The sequence below is a fragment of the Mugil cephalus genome, chromosome 14 (genome assembly GCF_022458985.1).
Source record: "Mugil cephalus isolate CIBA_MC_2020 chromosome 14, CIBA_Mcephalus_1.1, whole genome shotgun sequence".
NCBI lineage: Eukaryota > Metazoa > Chordata > Actinopteri > Mugiliformes > Mugilidae > Mugil > Mugil cephalus.
In genome coordinates this window covers 3,082,232-3,105,764 of record NC_061783.1, presented here as the reverse complement: position 1 = coordinate 3,105,764, position 23,533 = coordinate 3,082,232, and the positions used below count along the sequence as shown (strand labels likewise).

At 42.5% G+C, this 23,533-nt stretch overlaps 3 protein-coding genes across 8 annotated transcripts; 1 reads left to right on the top strand and 2 right to left on the bottom strand.

Moving 5' to 3' along the window:
* Positions 1 to 429: 429 nt before the first annotated feature.
* On the bottom strand, positions 430 to 2,036 carry LOC125020152 (gap junction beta-3 protein-like). The gene is made up of 2 exons (XM_047605439.1): positions 1,948 to 2,036; positions 430 to 1,694 (listed from the first exon to the last, which is right to left on the bottom strand). Exon 2 carries the CDS (start codon positions 1,646 to 1,648, stop codon positions 917 to 919), a length of 732 nt encoding a protein of 243 aa, XP_047461395.1. The 5' UTR covers positions 1,649 to 1,694; positions 1,948 to 2,036; the 3' UTR covers positions 430 to 916.
* An 873-nt stretch (positions 2,037 to 2,909) lies between these two features.
* On the bottom strand, positions 2,910 to 4,532 carry LOC125020410 (gap junction beta-4 protein-like). Its single transcript, XM_047605748.1, has 2 exons — positions 3,698 to 4,532; positions 2,910 to 3,610 (listed from the first exon to the last, which is right to left on the bottom strand). The coding sequence occupies exons 1-2, from the start codon at positions 4,231 to 4,233 to the stop codon at positions 3,319 to 3,321; spliced, it is 828 nt and encodes a 275-aa protein (XP_047461704.1). The 5' UTR covers positions 4,234 to 4,532; the 3' UTR covers positions 2,910 to 3,318.
* Positions 4,533 to 5,646: 1,114 nt separating this feature from the next.
* zgc:91944 (uncharacterized protein LOC436941 homolog) lies at positions 5,647 to 23,045 on the top strand. Of its 6 annotated transcripts, none has more exons than XM_047605743.1 (11): positions 5,647 to 6,016; positions 8,307 to 8,418; positions 9,586 to 10,012; positions 10,338 to 10,423; positions 13,321 to 13,431; positions 14,650 to 14,862; positions 15,887 to 16,043; positions 18,046 to 18,128; positions 19,436 to 19,531; positions 19,633 to 19,751; positions 21,110 to 23,045. In XM_047605743.1, the coding sequence occupies exons 2-11, from the start codon at positions 8,337 to 8,339 to the stop codon at positions 21,254 to 21,256; spliced, it is 1,521 nt and encodes a 506-aa protein (XP_047461699.1). In that variant the 5' UTR covers positions 5,647 to 6,016; positions 8,307 to 8,336; the 3' UTR covers positions 21,257 to 23,045. The 6 variants fall into 6 exon arrangements, 5 of the variants coding, with proteins under 5 accessions (XP_047461699.1, XP_047461700.1, XP_047461703.1 ...); XR_007114204.1 differs by lacking the exon at positions 5,647 to 6,016 and having other exon boundaries at positions 8,130 to 8,418; positions 21,110 to 21,415; positions 21,625 to 23,045; XM_047605744.1 differs by lacking the exon at positions 5,647 to 6,016 and having other exon boundaries at positions 8,128 to 8,418; positions 19,636 to 19,751.
* Positions 23,046 to 23,533: the final 488 nt, after the last annotated feature.

The following is a 23,533-nucleotide window of genomic DNA, read 5'->3' as shown; positions in this document are numbered from 1 at the left end:
TTGCTAATTAGCAAACGAGATGCACCTGTTAGGCTTACCTAACCAAGCCTAACCTAACCTAACCTTTTGTTTTGTGTGTGGTTGCAACAACGTGTATACATGCAACACTATAGTCAGTTCACTTTATTCATTATTAATAATATATGTGTTTATTAACATTTATTATTATCAAATATAATTGCTGTTAAAAAGTCAAAGGTCACTGTGGAATCTATAAAAATAAAAAATAAAAAATGACCACGACAGAGGATTAAGAATCTGGTAGGAATTAATAATTCAAACGATAAACTAATATAAAATAATAGAAATCCGGGAGCTGTTTTTCTCTGAAGGCTTCTTGCTTATCACATGATTGTGCGTTTGGTGCCACCACGTGGTGACAGGACGCTAGTGAAGAAGGAGAGATTGAAGCCGATCTAAATCAAGTTCTCTGGTTGCATCATAGTAAGACAAAACCTTTATTGTCATTGCTGTGGAGAGAATGCATACACTTTCATCACTTGACCAATCATTCTGTGATGATTTCATTACATAGTTGTATCATAATAATATTTAAAAAAAACAAAAAACAAAACAACAAAAAAAAAAAAAACTGAGATAATAGAAAATGTCTGTTATATCCTATACAATGTATAAATGTACCCTCAGAGGATACCCTCGAGGCTGTCTAATGACAATACTTGATAAACAATACTATGTGTGCATTGAAGGAATCACTGGTTTCTATAATCATGCCTCCAGTCAGTCAGTCCAGACGGCAGAGGTAAAGAGCTAATATCAGGCTACAGCTGACTGAGGATGTCTTACATTTGAGGAACAATTACAGTGAAAAAAAAACAACAACAACAACAAAAAAAAAAAAAACAGATTTCCCAATGCTTGGTTATCTAGAGCATAGAAAGACTTGAGTCTCCAGCTATGATGCAAGAGAGGACTTGCAGCCATCACAGTCCACGTCAGGGTGGACCCTCCTAGGTGTGGTGTGGACGATGCCTCGATGCTTGAGATTCACCACCCGGGAAGCAATCAGATAGAAAATCTCACAAATGTTGAGTATCACACACAACACAGATGCCCCCACCATAAAGTAGGTGAAAATGGTCTTCTCAGTCGGTCGGGCTATGTAGCAGTCCACCAAATTTGGACAGGGGCTGACATCACACTGGACCTTCCTGGGCAGCTTGAAGCTGTCGTAGATGTAGTGGAGCAAGTAGAGGAAAGTGACCTCGACGCTGGTTTTGATGAAGAGGCTCATCAGGTAGGTCCACCACAGCCCACCGTGCTTCTGGCCCGGGTTGTCGTAAAGCCGGCAGTTCTCGCCGTGCTTGGCCTTGTACTTGCGTTCCCGCTCTTCCCTGTAAGCTACGTGCAGCACCACCATGAAGGAAGGGCAAGTGACAAAGATGAGCTGGAGGGCCCAGAGGCGAATGTGAGAGATGGGGAAGAAGTAATCGTAGCAGATGTTGGTGCAACCAGGCTGCCGAGTGTTGCAGTCAAAGTTGCCCTGGTCGTCACTCCAGACCCGCTCTGCAGCCACCACGAAGACCAACACCCGGAAGACGAAGACCACTGATAGCCAGATCCGTCCGAAGGCAGTGGAATATTTGTTGACTCCACTGAGGAGACCCTCGAGGAACTTCCAGTCCATGAGTTCTGCTTTGGTTGATTTCTTTTAACCTGGTAATGTTAAGAAACTGTGGACAGAGAACACAACAAATAAAGTTATCCAATCATTCATATGTGAGTGAAATATTCTCCCACCTCTCTGTAAAGTGGTTCACTCTGAAGTAAAGGTTCACTTGTGCAAACAGCTCTACAATATTTTACTTTAAGAAAGTTTAAGCTGGAGCTGGAAAGCAAGTTACTTTGAGTTCCAGCTCATTCTGCTGCCAAATGTAGTGATTTACACCTAATTCTGACTTTAAGTTAGTCACAACTAAAACTTACCCTTAGATTTCTGGTTTCCTCTCAGTCCATCCTCTGCCCTGTCTGGGAAATAGACTCACTGTGATTCAGGAGGTAGCTTTGGTTGGTAGAAGAATCAAACCTTGGCCAGAAACTCGAGGCGTGGCCACTCATGGCGTCCACCCAGAATGTCCCTTCAAACTTCTGTGTACTTAAAACAAACTCCTTTCTTGTTGTCAGCTTCATGTTATCTTAAAACGCCAAGCTACGTCTAAAACTGCAAGAACAATTAATGTTAAACTTACAATTTTTCTTTTTCTTGCTAACTTCTACTGTTACCAACTCCTGTTTCTGAAAATGACTAATACAGAAAGTCTGAATTTAGTTTCCAGGTGTGACTCTAGTAAATGGATGTTGACTTTAATAGAGTCCTTTTAAATGTGTTTGTGTATACACTAAGACTAATCAGCATGTTTCTTATCTTTTCTGCAGGCTAATGCTGATGTGGAGATATGTTCTTTGCAGCCTTTGGTTAATCGGGATTAAAGAAGGCCAACACCTAACGTTTGACTGCGCAAACGCTGTAGAGCAAAAATGCACCAAAGATACGTAAAGTCAATATTATAAAGTCAAATATATCCTTGTTCTTTTTCTCAGATAGGAGAATTTCCAGCACACTTTCCAGGTACACCCACATTTTCCTGATAGTGTCCTTTTACAAATCAACTCTCAGCCTATTATTCTGAACTTAGCAGAAACCAGGTTGTTTGTCAATGAGGTGGTCTGAAACGATAGTGTACAGTAGGAGTGGTGTTTTTTTTTTTTTAATCAATAATAGCCCATACACACCCATAGCCATCATTTTGGTATGTGATTGTGCTGATTACTTCTGAATGTTTTACCTCGTAGGCTGGATTTCTATTGGTTCAGTTTGCGATACTTCTTCATTCATTTTTGTCTTTCTTGCATACTGCTGCGTGCTTACACATATGCGGGCAAAAAAAATGATTTAAAAAAATCTTTTTATTACATTACATATGTTCAGTAAGTGTGGTTTCAGAACTTTAACATGGTTCTAATGCTAGTGTTTCATTCTCTGTTTATGACTAATTCCAGTTTGTGAATGCTCACAATGCACAATTTTCTTCCATGTATGATAGAAATAGATAACACATAATCATGTCATCAAAATAAATCATTTCTGCTCAGTATCAATCATTTCAGATTAAAGGTTTATTACAAAGCAGCAGATATCCATTAAGCACAATAAAATTAAAGGACAAAAACACAAAATAGTTTGAATGTAAAATTGCTTTAAAAAAGTGACATGACCTATATTTACAAGCATTTCTTGTTATTTCAGCATTTGCGGATAATTCTTGCTAAGATTTATTCTGAAGCTCATTACGTCTCTCAGGTGACCACTAATGTGTACGGTGGGGCTGAAGTCTCGTTGCTTGATTGTATGTTGTCGTCCACCTTGGGCTTCTTGTCCAGGACGGGCTCGTTGTACACAGAGTTTTCCTTCCCAGTCAGAGGGGTTCTGGTCATCATGAAGGAGTCCCCCCTGAGGGAGCGGGATCCTCCGCAGCAGCACTCCCAGAACCTCTTTCCGCACAGGTAGAAGACCTCGCAAAGGGTAAGAAATATGCATACGAAGCTGGTCACCACCATAAAGACGGTGAATATTTTCTTCTCAGTGGGCCTGTGAAACACACATAAGATAAGGCACATTATAGAGACTGAAATTTCTTAATCTTTCACCATTTAGAACCTTGAAGGAATCCCTTACCTAGCAATGTAGCAGTCCACCACATTGGGACATGGATCTTCAGTGCACTTCACCAATGGAGGGAAAAAGGCGGCTTCGTAGATGTAGAAAAGCAGGAAGACAAACACGGCGTCCACTGTTATCTTGAACAGCAGACTGAAGAAGTATGTCCACCACAGCCCCCCTCGTTTCTTCCCGGTGTTATCATACAGAGGGACGCAGTCTTCTCCATACTTCAGTTTGTGTTTGCGCTCCCGGTCATTTCTGTAGGACACATGGAGAGTCACGAGGAGGGATGGACAAGTGACAAAGATCAGCTGGAGAGCCCATAGTCTGGTGTAGGAGATGGGGTAGTAGTGGTCGTAGCAGACATTCTGACAACCGGGCTGACGGGTGTTGCAGTCAAAGTCCTTCTGCTCGTCCCCCCAGACCTTCTCGCAGGCCACCAGAAAGACCAAAAGTCTGAAGATGAAAACGATGGCGAGCCAGATGCGACCAAACGCAGTGGAGTACTTGTTGACCCCGCTGAGGAGCCCCTCGAGGAAGGCCCAGTTCATGGTGTTGAGCTGTCAGGTTGGACCCCCTTGGACACAAACAACCCCGCAATGTGGCGCACACTCTGCTGTGTGCTCAAATCTAGTTGGCTTGGGTGTGCTCTGAACTAGGCTTGTGAGGCACAGAGGCTTTTTAATATTGTACTTAATCATGCTGCCTTCTTGGCACAGGTTGAAGGGGAGGGAGAGCTAGTGAAGAAAGCAAACAGAGACTCATACTTTAGCTACAGTCACAGGTGGAACTGGCAGACAGGAAACTGAATCACAAAATAAAGTTAACAGCACAGTGCCTGATATTTAGGGCAACCTTTAGGAAGAAATGCTACATAGTATGAATAATTTTTCATCTGTTTATTGCCGAAAAATAAGAGCTGTTGTGTTGTTACTAGCTTACAATAAGACCTTAATACTAAGGGGGCCCTCTTCCAAGGTGTCCAGCATGTTTCCTAAGAACAGATAAAGCAACCAAGTGCACCAAATTTTTCATTTCTTCATTTTCAACAGACAGATGTGAGATCTATTCATTTAATTCAGTCAAAAAACTATCCATTTTATTCCACCAGAGCACTTGTTCTCAATGATTTCCTCACGCATCGACCCACACAGTTAAACCCGCTGGCCCGTCCGTTGTCTGCAGTGGCCGATAACTTCTTGAGAGTGCATCATTCAGAATCAAGTACTCCTTAGGGTTAGGAACACAAACCGTGTAATACAGTCTGGGCTTCGTCCGAACTTGTCTGCATCAATCCGGCAATCAAATATAGCTATATTAGATTACTCAGCAGTTGGTACAAAAGTGCAACGATGCAAGTGGGGCGCTCAAGTCTAGTGAGTGTTACAGATTGAGCAACTAGTATGAAGCTGTTCAGAGACTGAAACAAGGATGCAGTGTAACCCACAATGATTGCACCATGGCTTTGCAGGCTCTATCTATCTATCTATCTATCTATCTATCTATCTATCTATCTATCTATCTATCTATCTATCTATCTATCTATCTATGTACAGGGCTCTCAGGTCTCACCATTGAGCATTTCAATAAGTTCACACCCTCACAGGTCGGGCATATAATTTTTCAACTGAGAAATGATAAAACTTGCACATCAGTGACATAGACTGTATAAAAGAGATTAGTAATCTATGAATGAATGAGGCAAAGACAGGATACTCTGCTTGAAACTATCAGCCAATCAGAAAATAGGTTTTCTCGTTGCCAGGTGAAATAGCACCGCCGCAATCACGTTCCAATCGTTCCACAAACGAAGCGATCAAATTAAATTTGAATTTCAAATAAACGACGCAAGTAAAACAATTTATTTGATTTAAACGAATGTGCTCGCTCAAAAAAAAAAAAAAAAAAATCTCATTCCAAGCTAAGTTCAAAACTTGGGCGCCCTGTATCTATCTGTAATATATATTTTAGTTGAATGTCAGCTTCACTTTCTGGTATGGTATGTTTAGTAGGTACAATATGACCGGAAATGAGAGTTATAATTCCTGCTGCCTTCACAACGGTGTTAGATGGAAGGAAAGAGTAGGAGGGGGGCACAAATTGAGACAGAGCCCACATACATTTGCATTCACTATTTCCCCACTGCATATCTGAAAGACAGTATGAGCCCACACCGCTCAGCCTCCGCTCGTTAATTAATCGTCAGCGCCGGAGCAGGGGGCACTTTCCGCAGCGGGGTGGGTCTGGACCGACACTTTCTCTACACTTTGCAATATCTTTGCACCCCCCGTGTCCGTCCAGTCGGCTGCAGCTGTCTCTCCACAGCAGCGGGAGGTAAGGAAGCTGCTCCGCGGTGGGACACCCCGCCGCTAGCTGCCAGCTAACCTAGCAGGCTAGCGAGCTAAGTCGTTGGCGGCCGACCGTGCAAGAAGACCTATATTCAACATATGTGTGCTTGTTGCCACGTAGGGCAGTTGCTATCTCGTAGGCGGCAGCACATTTGAAATGCTGTCAGCGTAACCTTCACAGTACAAGTTTGAGCAAGTTGTTAGCCGAGACAGCACCGACTGAAGTGTCACTGTAGCCAGATTTAACAATGTCGCTTCCTGTATCCTTCAAAATAAAAGCGCCGCGTTTGCTCTTCATGAAACTGTGCCACTCCAGGGTAACGAATGAAGCTGTAATATGACTGAAAGTAGTGGTGAAATTTGTTTCTAAAGGTTTAACATGAACCATGGAAAGATATATTTTTATTTTATATAGATTTATTTTAATCTTTGCACGTTCCACTTTCTATGCACGTTCCATACCTTAACGCAAAACTGATGTTTTGAGTCAAATGCTGGCCTATCTAATACAAATTAAAAGCGTTGTAATGGAGGTGTAATGTGTTATGACAGACAACATAAATGCCTATGCCTACTTTTAAATAAGGGTTTGTCGCTTCCATTTTACTGAGGATATGTATTATTATTAGTAAAACAGTATTTCTTCACTTAGCACGGCTTATTTTTGTAAGGTATTTTATTATGAAGGTTCCCTTCTCTACTTGTGCTCCCTCGTCCCGTACGAGCTAATAGTGATGTTCGATACCACCGATTTCCTTTCCGACCCGATACTGAGTAAAAGTCAGGCAGGTATCGGCGATACCAAACCGATACTGTGCAAATACACCAAATTTGTCTGGTAAATCTAAAGGAAGTAGTCTATTTCAAATCACAGCTTCATGAAGAATAGAAGACATCAGAGTCATTTATTTATTTCAATCTCTGGAGTATATTGATTTAGTGGCCTCATTTCATGTACAGCTGAGGTAATACAACAACTGGAAAACCAAACAGAGGCCACGATCATACAAACTTAAATCTTTATTGACCCTGTGCACAAGCCTCGTGTCGTACTTGATTTTCTGAAGATGTCTCCAAAAGTCTCCTAAAGTATCAGTATTTCCATGTCTGCATGCAGAAATGCATGTAATTTGCTCAAATCCAGTCACAGCCAGCAATGTAAATATGTTTATTTTGAACTTGCGTGGATTTATGATGTAATGCTGACTGTGTAACAGTTCATTCACATTACAGCGTATTTACTGTATGGAACATCAGATGACTGCCTTCTTAAACTCTTAATAGAAACAAAAAAAATCAGCTGTCATGAGTCACTCTTCTATGGTTAATACAGATGAATGACTATAAGTGAGAATTTTATTTGATCTATTTTATTCTTTAAATGTTACCTGATTATACTTTTAACACTACAGGTACAGCTCAGTAAATTATAATATCATGGAAAAGTTCATTTATTTCAATAATCCAATTCAGAAAGTGAAACTCTTAATAGATTACACACAAAGTGAAATATTTCAGGCATTTATTTGTTGAAATTTAAATAATTCATCATGCATTTTCTCATATTTCCCCCGGCCGACACACACAATGCCACTAGCTGTGTAATCATGTTCCACAACCACTGGAACCATAGGTTCTTCTATCTCTTCGGTCTCCACCTTAGTACAACGGACTTGATGTAGGACAACTCCAGCACTCCCAAACACTGGCCGTGTCTTACTGTACATGAAGTTGTTCCATTTGAACAATGACAGCATGGCGCTTGCAGCTAAAAGTCGCCTACCCTTAGGAGGGATGTGAATCTCGACATTTTTGAAATGTCGGCTGCACAACTATGCATGTTTGGTCACGAAAATCCCGTCCTTAATATTCTATGCAGCCACTGCGCACAAAGCCCACAAAGTTGTGTTTCCACCACTCAGTAGTTTACTTTCCACTGTTTTCTTGTTGCTGACTAATGATATACTTTACCTCAAATGACTGAATTATCATACGTATTGATATTTTAATTTGAGAGTCGATTTTAGAGCGTGAAGATCTGGTATCGGTGGTATCGATATTCCAGTATCGATCCGCACATCACTATTGGCTAATGAGACGGCAGAGAGAGCAGCTATCGGCGGTGCTCAAAGGAAACAACCAACAAGAGTTGACGGCGCTAGCTTAACCAGTGTAGCACGCTAGCGAGCTGCCTGTCGTTTGTAGGGTAGCCAGAATGCTAAGAGACGCGGTTTAACCTGCAACTCACTGCAGCAAGTCTCCCGTCTGACCCCTAGAGGTCCAGTCGAGCCGAACCCCGCTGAGCCATGCGACAGTGGTGTGTCCCCGCTGCGACCCCACGCACCGAACCACTCCCGGGGCGCCTGTCCGTGTCCCCCCCTCCACCAGGTAAGAGAGTCAAACACGAGACATGTTTTTATTCTTTGGGTTCGCTTTAGTTCGGAGTCTTTCATTTTCGCACTCAATCCTCCCGGGATACCTCAAACCAAAGTAGTCTGCTGTCCAAACTTGGGGCAGAACTCGATTTAAAAATCCAGCAAGTGAACTTTACCCACTTTGTCGTTAAGGGTACATGCGGGACAGCATTGAACTTGACCTGTATTGGAAATCTTTGTCCCCCTGCAGTAAATTCGGCATGCATCCCATTTGTCAAGTTGAACTTTTTATATGTGAACCTATCTGTGTTGTTGCTCACCATTGTGTATTTTGGAGTTACGCAAGCGTGCGTAGAAAATAACCCCAACATGATTTGTTAAAATAAATAAATAAATAATGCCCACTGTGTCTGCCTTTTCAAGTATGAAAGGTCAATGCCAGATTGCTCAGTGTGATCTTTTCTCTAGTCTGCACAATTATTAAGATCAGACTCTGCAGCCTTGCAGGACAACCAGGTATGTAAAGTAAAAAGGATGGATGGATGGATGGATGGATGGATGGATGGATGGGTATGACTCCGCTGACAGGACTTGATGTCAGGTTATGCATGCCAGGGTGATCTTACTTTAATTCCACCCTGGACAAATAGAGCAAGGTTAGCCCCAAGTGTCTGTGCCAAGTGTTTGAAAGGTTGCCAAACTTGAATGACCCACGGGTTCTCAGAGGAGAATGCAGTCTGCTATGTTTTGCAATTCTATAAACTGATCTTAGTTATTTGCTATTAACATGACTGAACATTTTTTATCAGATCTCCATTAAAAGTGTCATATTTGAGATGAAATGTTTTAAATTGAGCTGCAGATTTTTCTTTTTTTTATCTATTAATAATCCTTTCATCCTTTATCAGTTTGCGGCAGGTTCTGAAAATGTCTGCCACGTGTTATCTAAATTTAAGGCCGGGGCGTAGTAGAGATAAATATAGCGTTGTTTATCTTGATAGCACTTTGTGAAGTCTTGTGGTGCTGTTTATCTGCCCAGAAATCATCACAGACATGCCACTCTTAGGTGTATTAATAGGGTGACACTCATACTGACTAACATATTGGGTCTTGTGATTCAGTCAAGTCACCAGTGTTGGTTGGCTTTGATAAAGTGTACCCCTCTGTGGTGTGCATGCAGATGCCAGGATGGAGTGCTGTGAGGTGGAGCCGCGATACACCATCGAACAGATCGACCTCCTCCAGCGCCTGCGTCTGTCCGGCATGACCAAACCTCAGATCATCCACGCTTTGGAGTCCCTGGAGAGACTCGACCCCGATCACCGCCCGTCGCACTGTGACTCTCACCCTGCCCCGTCCAACAACGCCCCGGCCGCCGCCGCTCCAGCCCCGTCTTCGTCTTCGTCCTCCTCCTCCTCGCTCTCCCTTGCCTCCGCTACCACGCAGACCTCAGGCCTGGACGGCGCCGCTCTGTCCCCCAGCAACAGCTACGAGGCCTCGCCTCCGCCCCTCTACCCTCCCAGCGTGGCGGTTCAGCGGTCGTTCAGCTACGACATGATGGGGGAGGAGGAGTGGGACCTGGAGGAGAAGGTTGAGGAGTACATGAGGTGAGAAAGGCGGAGGGAAGAGGGGCCTGCTTAGTGTTATCAAAGAGCCAGAGGAATGAATTAGTGTTGGGTGAAGATGAGCTGGTAAGAAATGCTAAAGGAATATGAGAGGCTATTATAACATCAGATAATGACAGTTGCTGTCCCCAGAGGCGCAGGCTTATTCTCCAGAATTTGAGTGGAGTTAATTCAGGTCAGGTGTTTAGGGAGGCCTGAAAAAAAAAGAGAGAAGCATCAGTGAATAAGGTTAGTCAGAGCAAGGGCGGATGCTTTAACCACCGTGTAATGGTTCTTGTGTCACGGTGGGGTTGTGCTTCTTTTACAGGAGAGACAGCAACCTGGTGAAAGAAGAGATCAAAACCTTCCTCAACAATCGCAGGATCTCTCAGGCGATCGTGGGCCAAGTCACAGGTACTCCACTTTCTCTTTGACATTATTACCAAGTCATTCGTTTATTAAACTGTCTCTAGTGGGCAATTATATACAGTATTGACGTAAAGGGGTTGAAAATGTTAATTAGATTCTGGCTAATAGATTATTTAGTGCAGACACTAAATAGATTCTTGATTGAATAAAGCAGGACAAGGGAGTCACGTTCGGGCTTTTCGCTCTAGTCCACTTCCTCCTGACCTAATCACTTGTGTTTCTGGGCAACTAAATTGCAATGGGAAACTTAACTGGCTGCTAAGTCAATTGGTTCTGATGAAAGACTCAGTTTAACAGAAAATAAAAGAAAAGGGAGCTTCAAGTGAAACATTTACTGACCGCTGGTCTAGGTTCTTGTGTAGAAACAGAAGTCAGTTTAAGCAGTACAGAGTAATCTGTGCTTTTGCCCAGGGAATCCCATTGTCATCCACAATCCTATGAATGTTCACAGTGCTGAAAAAGTTGTCAAGTGTTTCATTGTGTGCGGTACTTTGATCGTTTGTTTGCTCTTGCTGACAGCAGCCTCAGACCGATGGTGTACAGTGTGTTCACAAAGTACTTGCTAAGTCTTGTAAAGCATATTTGTAAGTTAGAGTCAAAAATATACCAGATGCCAAAAATAGACGTATGTAAAACTATTTGTTTAACATGAGAATTCATGAGAATTCAGTGGAGTACTCCCCCACATACCTCCTTCAGACAGTGAAGTTGGAGTTTACGCCCACGTCTGATCAGACTCTATAAAATAAAATAATCCCTTAATTTATCCTACACTGGAGGAATTTGCCATGTTACAGCAGCATATGGACTGTTAGGACTGTGATGAAACAGATGTGTTAAAAACACGAGCATGTCACATCTAAATTGACCTTTGACTCTTCTTCATTATCCTATAAAGCCTTGCCCACATTAAAGCAATTTGCTTGTATCTCAACACTCTGTAGAGTGAGTGGACATTCTAGGTTATTGCCGCCTCGGTAACTGTTGTATATTCCAGGAAGAAGTGTAATTTAAAAATATTGGTAGTGTATAGTCAGAGTTGGACAGTCTCCGCTGTCTGTTTGAAAATAAAATACAGCCAAAGTCGCTGCGGCTCCATCTGTGTACCAGCAACACTCCAAGCTATCAACATGGTGAATTTGGTGGTAGTAACCAAAGTCATGGATGGTAAACATTTAGGAAGTTATGTGTTTGGGTCATATGTCAGTCAACCTCAACCAAGTCGGTACATGGCTACCTTCTACTTGTATGGCTACAGATTTATTTTATTAAATTCTATGGTCTGTTTACACCACATCATTTCTAATTTGTTCTTGTGTGTGCGTGCCTTTAGGCATCTGTGTTAAATTGCTCCATGTTTGTGCAAAATTTGAACACATTCCCTCGACACATTGTGGAAATGAGTTAATATAGCCATAACATGTTTTGTGAGGTCACAGTAAACTTGAAAAATGAAATTAGTCCTCTCTTGAGTCCAAGTGAATGTTGGTGCGAAGTTCGAAAAATTCCCTGATGGCGTTTCTGTGATATTGTTTCCACAAGATTGTGAGGAATGTTCTGTACGTACAGGCCACCTGAGAATATGAAGCTTGCAGTCACAGCCTTCGCCAAGCTTCTTTACAAATAGTTTTTTGCTCCACTTTGATGTGTGTCTTGTATACTAAATAGTCACAGGTCCAATTTCTCAAATGTGAAAAATTGTAGTTTTTGCTCTGTTCTGACAGATGAAATCATCACTCTGTAATACAGAGATACAAATATGTCCAGGAAACAGTTCCGCCTGTTTGAATCTCTCTGCTGTCACTGTGTAGCATACTGCACTTTCTGGTGGCACTCAGACCTGCATGTGTCCATAGCGAGCAGGTCTTAAGGTGATGAAACCTAATGCGTTATTCTGGTGGAGTAGACTTGAGCCACATTAGGTGAGCATGAGAGGTGGTTTTTCATATGTATTGATATAAAAGTTTGTCACAAAAGTGCAGATAATGGTGTTTCCCCATCACCGGCGTCGGTGGAGATGACCTCCGGGGTCATGTGACTAGTTCATTTTAAGTCCATTTTCCTCAGAGTTACAGCTCATTTGCAAAACACCTTTCAATGGAAACACGTACAAAGTGCAACTGTACTTTCAGAAATATCTATTTAGCGAAAAACTGTAATGGAAACGCACCTAACGCTTACTTAAAAACCCAGCTTTGCTTAGTGAAATGCAGTGAAACATCAGAACTCCTTGTTCCTGAGTCCCTGCCTCTCTTGTCACAATGACTGACAAGATAATTTATTTGTCTGTGTGTTTTATTTATTTTCAAGTTGGTTCTGCTTCTGTTGTTTTCCAACTTATTTGATCTACATGCGATTTTTCAAAGTGTTTTTGTTTGGTCCTCTTTGTGCTTGGGTTGATAAAGAGCAAAGTGGACGTTGGGTAGAGGTGGAGGCAGGCAGATGAAATGCCCATGCTATATCATAGTTGGCGTCTAAGGTTTAACACGGTCACATACAACCTACGGTGGAGTAACTCTTTATGGACAGGCTTTTTGTGTTATGAATAAAACATGAAATGTGCTGCAGGGTCTTTGGGTTTGAGATTAACTCTCCTAGGTAAGACATATTTTTCCAGCCGAGCCCGTTAGCGGCCGTGCACTAATAATAGATGCAAATTCACATCAGTAAACTTCCCTCCACCCCTTCCTTGAAAATGTATTCCATTAAATGACATGTCATTAATTCAGGTATTGATGTTGGGATGGCTTCATTAGCTTAACAGTAGTATTCCAGTGCTGGAACACAGCCGACCTCAATAATACCCATGCTGCTGGCGCTCCGTGAAATAAATCAGGTCCTTCAACGTGTTTAAGTAACATGTCTGGACTCCTTGCACACAGGCATCAGCCAGAGCTACATCTCCCAGTGGCTGCTGCAGCAAGGCCTGGAGATGAGCGACTCCAAACGCAGAGCCTTCTACCGCTGGTACCTGCTGGAGAGGAACAACCCAGGTGAGGCTCCGGGCGACGGCATGAGGGCTGGATGTACGAGGGATACGTTTCAGATCTACCGTCTAATTTGACTTTAACAAAGCTGAGAAGTGGGACGTAGACGCTCACGTGGGTGATCGAGCTACGGAAAGAATAATTAGAAAGATCAAGATCAAGGTTGAATGTCAGGTTAATGATGATAGATTACAGATTAGATAATGGGAGGCTTGTATTAAAAAGGGATATATTGTGTGTGTGTTGTGAATGTGAACCACTGCTTGCTAACCCTTTTCACATCCATCTACCTCCTCTGTGACCCCATCCTCCCGCATGGTAAACTCACACACCTCCAAGTCCTCACGCTAACTCCGAGCTGGTCCTCAAGGGCTGTAAGTCGAGGAAGGACGAGAGACAAATCTATAATTTCAGAGGAAAGACAAATGATAAAGGTAGTCCCGTCACAGGAGATTCTAATCAATAATGTTAAGGCTTCTGGTTAGGAAATGAAACTTTAGTGGGTGAATGCGGTTTGTCTGCACGGGCTACAGTAACAGCTTGGGTCTGTACTGACCTCTCAGTGTCCTAGGATAGAAATCCAGCATGCGTTCAAACAGCTGCAACACGGCAAACGAGTAGCTGCACAAGATGCTCACAGATTTTATTGATTCGTGTCAAACAGCATGCATTCATAGTAAATCATGTCCAAAAGTCACATTGTTTTGCGTTATTAGCCTATGAAATAAACAAAGCCGCTGAAGGACCATCTGCTGTCCCTGCCGTCTCCCTCCATCCTAATGCTTTATTTCTTTCTGCCCCGCTGACCCACCCAAGCTTTGCTTTAGCTCCTCTGTAGTTCTCAGCCCTGATGCTGGAGGCGCTCTGGTGCTGGTTTTCATTCCTACATGGCTAACAAACAGCTATCAACAGTGATACTAACAATAACTCCCTTTTCTGCAATGTTTCCGATCCAAATTGCCACCGATGCTTCGCTTCTTATTGGCTCCTATTGACCTGTCCATCATGAATCTCCAAAGAATCAGTGACTCCTAAAACATATACACTGAAATTTGCGACTAAGCACACATCAAATGACTGATTGCTGAAAAGTTCAAGGCAGGTCTACAGGAGTGTGTCACTTAATCCAGAGACACATATGCAAATGTAAAGTATCAGCCTCCAATTAATGCCACAACTCCTCGGCTGTGGCCTGCCTGACTATTGGTTTTGTCCCGACTGAAGGGCTGAGGTGGAGTGAAAGCCAGCACAGCGTGAGCCCCATGACCAGGGCCAGGGGAGGGGACAGAGACGGGACAGTGGCAGGGGCAAGTGGCAGCCTCCCCAACCCCAACACCAACCTCAACCCCAACCCATCGTGGAGCAGGCAGAGAGAGCTGCTGATGCACTTGCTGCCGTGGTACACTGCTGCTGCAGCGGCTGCCCAGGTCCAGCCAGGTAACCGTGCCCTCCGCGCCCCCCGCGCCCCGGCCTCAGCAGCCTGCCACAGGAGACACCCGCAGATCAGCTGGCCTGCATGCCACTCATCTATCACTCTTTCTTGGGATGCATTGCAACTGTCTCAGATGGCAGCCATCAACTGGAGGATTCCTATCCCTCTAATGCTATAATTAAGTAATATCCGCTTGACCTTGCTATTGTACCAGCAGACTGATGCAGCAGCTACGTGTCACTTCAGTTGTAGGTTGGTTGGAACATGGCAGGGGAGCACGCACATTTCTAAATTAAAAATACCACTGCCTGCTGGAGTAGCCAGGAAGCTTGTTAGAGTGGGTTAGTGTCTATTTTTCCATCCATTCAATATGTCTGTGAAGGTTCTCAGTCATCCAGGTCGCGGTAATTCACAAGGCATTTAAAGTCTCTTGAAGTCCAGTTGGGTTTTTTTCTAACACCTTTTGAACATCCATTCAACATTCCATTCGCTGACACTTAAAACAACTCAAAGCACAATCATTTGACTAAACGTATTGTTTGGAGTTGGTATGTCCTGACAGGAAGGTCAAACAATGTCATACAATTCTAAATCATTATAGATCTCATCCTCTCACCTGGCTTTTGGACACTGGCTGCTGTCACTGTGAAACTTTAAATTTGAATGACCATATTTATGCGTGAGGCAGCCACATCCATCGTAAATCAAATCACTGCAGAGCAATACATAATTTTTATGATTTAATTGGACCTTTATTAGTTAGTTCACATCTGATAATGTACAGTACCTTGTTCCTCACATACAGCTTTCTTATATATGTCCTACTCTCTGTTACTAGTTGGTATTGTCTTTCTTTCCATCCACTCTGCTTTGACAATACTGTGATGAAGGCCAACTTAGTTCACTTAAATTTACAGACGACAAACTAACCAGTTGCAGATCCAACTTAGCTGGTGCATTGGGCAGCTGGAGGCTAAATCAAGTTGGTAGAAATCTTTACCGAATAGCTGCTCCTTATCTCTTCTTCAGGCGCCACCTTATCAATGCGGTCTCTGGTGAAGGAGGAGCCTGACTGGAGGACGGGGATCATTGCCGGGGACAGAGCGGGGATCGTCGCCGGTCCACTGAGGCTGCGGAGGGGAAGCAGGTTCACCTGGAGGAAGGAGTGCCAATCAATTATGGAGAGGTGAGCTGCTGTATCAGATTTGTTTAATAAATGGAGCATGTGCTGATGGAAATGGCAAGTCATTAGGATTTCTGAAACAGCTCTGGTCCACTGAGGTGTGGACAACATTATATTAAAACCAGATTAGTCACCAACCAAGTCCTGACACACTTTACTAAAATCAAAGAACTAGCGGCAACAGAGGCAGACTGCAAACTAGGGATGCACCAATCTGGTATTGGTATCGGCCCCGTTAGTGTGTATGGTTTGTTATTTATTTATTTTTTTTACATATTGGGGCCAAGCTAGTGAAGCTTTTGTTTTTTTCAGTTACTTTTGTAATGGATTTTTCATTCCTTTTTGCACTAAACACTAAACATTACCAGGTCTACCAACCGAACTAATTAAGCTATTGCTTTTTGTTGTTGTTGTTGTTGTTTTTTACCCCAATTTCAGCTCCTTTTTTTATTTATTTTACATTTGGAGTTATACTCCCAATTGCACTGACCGAACCAGGAGAAGTTTTGTTATTTTTTACCTGTTTGACCAAGTATGTGAAGCTGATGACCTTTTTAAGATTGTTGTACTCGGTGCCTCCCTACTGTCAACTAGCACACATGTTCTGCTTCTGCTTGAAAGGATAAAAGCTCTAACTTACCAACAGGTGGTAGCTGTCTGTACTGAAACAGTGTTACTCAAATCTAAATGTATACAAATCCTCCCATCATCTGTCACCACTTACATCCTGTAGAGGGTAAAGCGACAGTGCTAATCACTGCACCAACATCTCACCACTTTGGTCAAAACTCTCAACCAGGTTAGTTTTAAAATGACCATAACGCTGCTTGGCCAGTTCATCCCTTTCATTTAGTTGATATTTTGCACTGAACTATATACATAAGGAGTTTACAGAAAAACTTTCATCAGCCCCGGTGAGTTTTAACATGTGTGAATGTTTCAACAACCTTCGTTGTGTTTGTGTCCTTCACTGCCTCGCAGCTGTCACTTCCTGCCTTTGGTGGTGTGGGTCGGAACCCATTCAGTGTGTGCTGCAGCTGTTTTTCTTTCTTTTCTTTTTTCTTTCTGCGTACTGTGACCCTGCATCTCTGTAGCATATTTGTCCCAGACAGTCTTCTCAGTAACCTAGAAGGATGCTGAGAAAGAGGAGCACAGTGCCCGCTGCGTGCAATTGATTTCTCTGTTACATGGTTGCTGTAAGTACAGGGCGCAGTCTGGGCACTCACAGTAATAAGACCACACAGACGACGCTCACCAGCAGAGCCCCCGGATTACGCAATCCTACCGCAATGCTGATCCTTATGAGCTGGTTGAGAGTCAAGGACGATACAGTAGAGGTGAAGATTGTGTGTGTGTGTGTGTGTGTGTGTGTGTGTGTGAGAGAGAGATGATAGGGCAACTCAGAGGGTGAGAGGATAAGAGGTCTGGAAGAAATTGATATCTGTGTGTTTTGTAATGTGAGATAATGACTTTTTTTTTCAGCCATGCGGGGACAGAAAAAAACAAGGCACAGAAATAGTTTAGCTTGCATTTAACAGTCCTGTACACACCGTCTGTATGCATCCACCTCGTTGTTGTGTTTTTTGTCTGACCTGCTGTATGTATCTGTTTAAGTACACTGAAAGCAATGTGTAACCAGAGTCAGAGTCAGCTCTGTACGATTATTTCATAATCATAGAAACTTGCAGCTTTTACCAAATCATTTCCATATTTATAAGCCTAGGAAGACACGGTTAGTGTACAAAGCTTGAGCTGCCCAAATGAATCCTCATGATGGATTCATTGATCCATTGCCTTCCAGTGAAGACCCTCCCCGATGCTCCTTCACTGTATAAATATTTCTCTTACCCTCCCGTGGTTCGATGCGTGAACTAAAAGTTGATGAGGTGTAAAATTAGGGCGTAACTAGCCCTGCTCTGGCTGGTGCCCTCCTCTAATGAACACGGAGCCTGTGATGCAGTATGATTTAACTGTTTCCAACACTGTGGGCGTTCATCTCTTTCAGCTTCTTCATGGAGAACCAGTACCCAGATGAGGCCAAGCGAGAGGAGATCGCCAACGCCTGTAACTCCGTCATCCAGAAACCAGGTAGCAAGAGGCATTCTTTAATTAACTGTGTCAGGGCCGGTTCCTGATGGGAAGGTCTTAGGACAGCTGAAATAAAGCCTTTGAAGTGAAACGCCGTTCTGCTGTACAGTTGATCTGTTTGCCAAATCAATATGTCAGTTGACAAATAATTATTTTGAGCCGCTCATGATTAATTCAGTCATTTATTAAGCAAGTTTTCAACTTGATTTCTCAAGTGTTTTCTTTGGAAATGTACAAGAAAAAGTGTAACTGGTAACTCTGATGAGTCACAACTGTTTTAGAGGTACAAGGGAGACGTACGTAATATGAGGAAGGTGGTCATAATGTTATGTCTGATCAGTGTATGTTCTCTCCCTGTGTGAAAGGAAATATGTCTCCATACAAGCATTAGTCTAGTCGTCATTCAAAAGGGAAACAGGAAGAGCTATTGTTAGCTATGAATTGTACTGTACCAGCTGAATCATGCTGAGCGGTTGGTCTACAGCTTATTAATTCCAGGTGATAGAGTCTGTGATGAGAATGTAACATGAGATAAACTTCAGCCAATCAGAGGGATCTCTGTGATCAGCACATTCTACCTTAATTCAACACAGTGTACGAGCTGAAAATCCAAGGGAAAACCTTCCACTTGTTGTGTCAAGATCTAAAGTCACGAGTATAGACACAACACAACGTGATTATACTGATTATACTAATGAACGCACACGACAGCTTTAATCTAATGTTCTACTGAGCTTCAGTGGGACAGCCTTTTGGGATTTTCCATTAAGACACCATGATAAATTCTGGAAAACCCTTTTTTCTTAAATATAATATGGATTTGAACCATGCCAGAATCCAAGGGTTGTTTTGAAAGTCAACTCTCAGTAAACATTATTTATCTACTTCCACCTTGTTTTTACAGTGTTTCTCAAACACAGTTAGAGAATTCTTCCAGTGAATGACTGTATGTTGCAGATTTAAAATCTTGTAAATCTGACCACACAGATAGGTATTTATTGATGAGTTATGTTAATCCCATATACAGTATGTAGTATATGGGTTCTTCCAAATAATTCAACCAGCATTTTATCAGTCTACAGCATTTTCACACTAGTGTTGAGTTTCAGGTGCACAGTGAGGTTGTTTTTATACAGAATGAATAATTCCCTGCTTCAGACACCAGGATTTGGAAAAAGATCCCGTTTCTAAATGTGACTGTTGAGACTGTATTCGGACGTGTCTTTTACTTGGAGCTAAACGCAGGGAGGTCTGCTTCTGCAGCTTGGAGGATCACTGTTGTTTGTTTTCTTTGTTTCCTTCCTCAGGCTGTAAGCTGTCTGAGTTTGAGCGTGTGACAGCTTTGAAGGTGTACAACTGGTTTGCCAACCGTAGGAAGGAGATGAAGAGACGAGCGAATATTGGTGAGACTTGACATGCTGACAAACAGGCTTTTCCCCACGTCTCTGTCTATGGACACCCACCGATTTACATGCACATTTGCTTCCCTTTTTCACACAATCAGAAGCTGCCATTTTAGAAAGCCATGGAATTGAGGTGCCAAGTCCAAGCTGCCACTCAAACGGAGAGGATGGAGAGATGCAAGAGTTTGCGGAACAGGTGACTCATCGATTCTCAGAGCAAGTAAGTCAGCATAGAGACACGTTACCAGCTTGGGCTGAAGAAGATCCAAAACCAGACTGATAATAGCAAGATGTGTTGGCACCGATCATGTTGCTTTAAAACTATTAATCAGGTCTTGGATCAATAAATAGAAACAGGTAATATAACACATTACTGTTAAAGTAGTTGGGCCTCAGAGTGTCAACATGTCTGAGTTAATGTAACACACACACACAACAGTGTGAATATTAATAGCCCTGTCTGTTACGATTACAAGCTTGTTTTTAAGCAGTTCCTCCACTGACACGCATAATATGAGTCCAGCATCCCTGACTGGGAAGAAAATTCTTGCTGAAGCCCTGAGTAACCTATGGTAGTGAGACGGCATGCGCAAAACTGCACACTTGCACTAGCACACACATTGCAGAATGCAGACACAGTACACCTACATTTGTGAGTTATTGGTTTTGTTGACTCAATAGTCTTCCAAAAGCAACATAGGGAAGTTGATGAATAACTTGACGCTGAGAAAAAAAAAAAGAAATCACTGGGCCCCGTTTTCAAATTCCTTAGCTTTGATCTGAGCGTAAAATCATAGATAGAGGATCAAATACATGATTCAGAAATGATATACTTATTATAGATGGTAGGTAAGTACTTGATTTGAAGTCATAGAGACTGTTCCACAAGTTTACTCCTTTAACTGAGATGCACAGACTTCGAAAATGAGTCCTAACCTTTATAATTTTAAACATATTCGTTCCCTTAATTTCATACTGGCATTCTCTGGGTGACAACGTTTTCTGAATGCAGCACGGAAGCTGATTGTTTTGTGCCTTGAACAATGCAAGAGTGGTTCTTATCTCAGCAATATCAATATCGTTTTCTATTTCACATTCTTGTGGACAAATAAGGAAAAGTTGGACGAGCATCTCATGAAAAAGAGATGATTTTATCTTAATCAAAACCTGTATGTCTCAACAGGCTGTGATTACACACACTTAGCCTGGTTAGAACTGTATTTGTAAATAGGTGCTATTGTGTTGGACTCTCTGCACTTACAAAATGAGGGCGTCCTAATAGTCACTCTGGCCAACTTTTACATTTTCTGTGTAGACTTAGTGTAACAGTTAGTGTTATGGCACGTTCCAAACAACTGGATGTAAGCGGGCCCAGATGTTGGCCCTAAGAACACTAAGAAGTAGGTCAGAGACAAAATCTGGACAGTTGCTTCACTGGCCTTAAGACTGACAGGAACCCTTTGAGGCCTGAAACAATCCAAGCTGCTGTAAGGCCAAGGTGGGGCCCCTTTATCCCAACAGGATGTATAATAATATCCATATATTTCGCTCATACATGCTCTGTATGGTTTGTAACAGGAAGACACGCCTTCCCAGAGGATTGTCGACCAACATGATCCCTCCTCGTTGGCCAGCACAGAGGTGGCAGCCCTACCCAGCCCCAGCACTCAGGTCCTGGAACAGAAAGACGAGGATTCAAAAAGGGAGACTGTGGACGAAGAGTGACCAAAGCCGGTGCAGCCAGTGGATCGCCATATTTGAATTTTAATCATATGAAATAAGAAAACAATAAGTGTCTCCTGCCCCACCCAGGGCCTTTCAGGCATATGACACCCAAAAGGCAAAGGGAGGAGGTCGCTGAAACTCGCTAAGGTGCCTCAGATGGTAAGGAGGCCACTGTATTTATCAACAGTAATCCTGCTTATATTAATGGCAATATACAATATATATATATCAATATATAGTGCATTCCAAGATGGTATTAAATTCCTAAATTCCTTAGAGGGAGAATTATGTAAAGGATACCTCGTCCATTTTAAGCTAAGCTTCTTCTGCTTTTTTTGCTACATGCCTTCTTTTGGCTTTTTCAAAAGGTGCCTGTTTGATGGACTGTGGTGACATGAATGTGCTGAGCCTGCAGGTCAGGTGTGTTTGGGTGTGGGGAGAACGGGCGGCATCGAGGATCTAGTGTGCGGTGAATCAAATGCCCGCTGCTCGCTTGAATGTCTTTAACCCCCATATGGTTCACAAGACTCTAACCTCAATCAGTCGATTGATTAAATCAGTCGATCAGTCAACGAGTGCTGTTTCCATCGAATCCGTAAAGCCCTGAGGGACAACTGGAATCTCAGGTAATCCCAACAAATCATGGACAAAGACGGTGAAGAGTTGCACCAGGTTCCTTTCAACATGTGCTTTATTTTTTGCATCTTATCTGTGTTTAACCAAAACATGATGTTATTTATACCTTTATATATTAGCCAGACAAGCCTAGGACACTATCTCCTAGTATCTCTTCATCATCCGTCTTCTTTCTTATACTGAATGCTGCTGTTGGGTCATTTTTGTAGTCACCTCAAACCTCAGCCAGTGAAGCTAGACTAGTTAAAAAAGTCTACCCAGACTTTTTCCTCCTTCTTTTTTTTCTTTTTTTTTTTTTTTAATATCGTTTGAAAGAACGCTAAAAGAGATGTGATCAAATATCATAATGTGTCAGTGTAAATGCTACAAGCACCTTCTCTCCTATTGAGATAAGCTAAAGCTTAAGCTCATGTAAGTTTGTATGACTGCAAAGCTGCACTTCAAAGTGGGATGTCACTCTAACTGTAAGAGGGGAGCTTTCCAGACTGTACATGCGTTTGAGCCATGTACATAACCCATATCCAGAAAATATACACGTCTGTGGGTGCTTTCTGTTCACTTACACTAGCAGTATATAGAAACTGTTATTTGTCAAACTTGAAATAGCTGAGTTAAACTTTGCATTACATAGTCCCTTATATTGTCTGGCCCAAGGCCTACGGAGTTACCTCCTAGATGTTCATATAATGAACGAACATGCTTGTTCTCAAATGCCCCCCTCAACAGGGTGCTACCGTGTTACCTCCTAATGCCAAAGCTATGCCAAGGTAGAGAAGAGCTACAGGATATGACAGTCACAACACTATAGACGTACAGATGTAATACATGTTTAGTTGCTCAGTACAACACTAGCCAACTCTAGCTTACCTCAGAATAAACTGTGTGTCATGAGCGTGTCACAGGCCGGCTGTTGCTGAGACGCAGACAGCGGCCAGTCGTGACCGTTCATGCCGTGGACTATGTAACGTAGCATTTATGACAGTGGGGGGGTCCACCCTGTGCCGTTCACAGGTACACTCACCTCAGACAGTTCTCTCGTCCAGCTTCGGACAGGAACCCCCAAAGCTGCACGTCATTTCTGATGGATTATGCTCCTCTTTATCTGCTTTTATCCGACAAGGGAAAACAATAACAATAAAATTGTACACAATCAGACATGTCTCCCATCCCGTTTGTTTTTAAGGGCTTTGCTTCTGGAATGTGCAGTGAGATGGTGAAACCTGACTTAAACAAGGCAGCGTTTCTTCACCCTGTCGGCATGTAGAGCTCAATGATCACGGTGTAATTATCACCCTTTAGTTCAGTGCTAGACTAAACGAGTGTAGAATGCATTCAGAGCAGGTCTCCAGAGAAGTGCCAGCACTGTGTCAATATCTATTAGAGTACATTCTCAGAGATAACTGATGGAGCTCAATATGTTTTACAGCATGGAAAAATATTAAAATGACCTGTCCCCACATATATAGACTAAAAATGATTGGTTTGGATGGTACCATCAGCTTGTAGAACAAGCATAAAATAAATGTTGACATATCAAACAGTATAACCTATATAGAATATACACCAGCCACAACATTATGACCACTGACAGGAGAAGTTAGTAACATTAATCATCTTGTGCCAATGCATTAATCCAATATG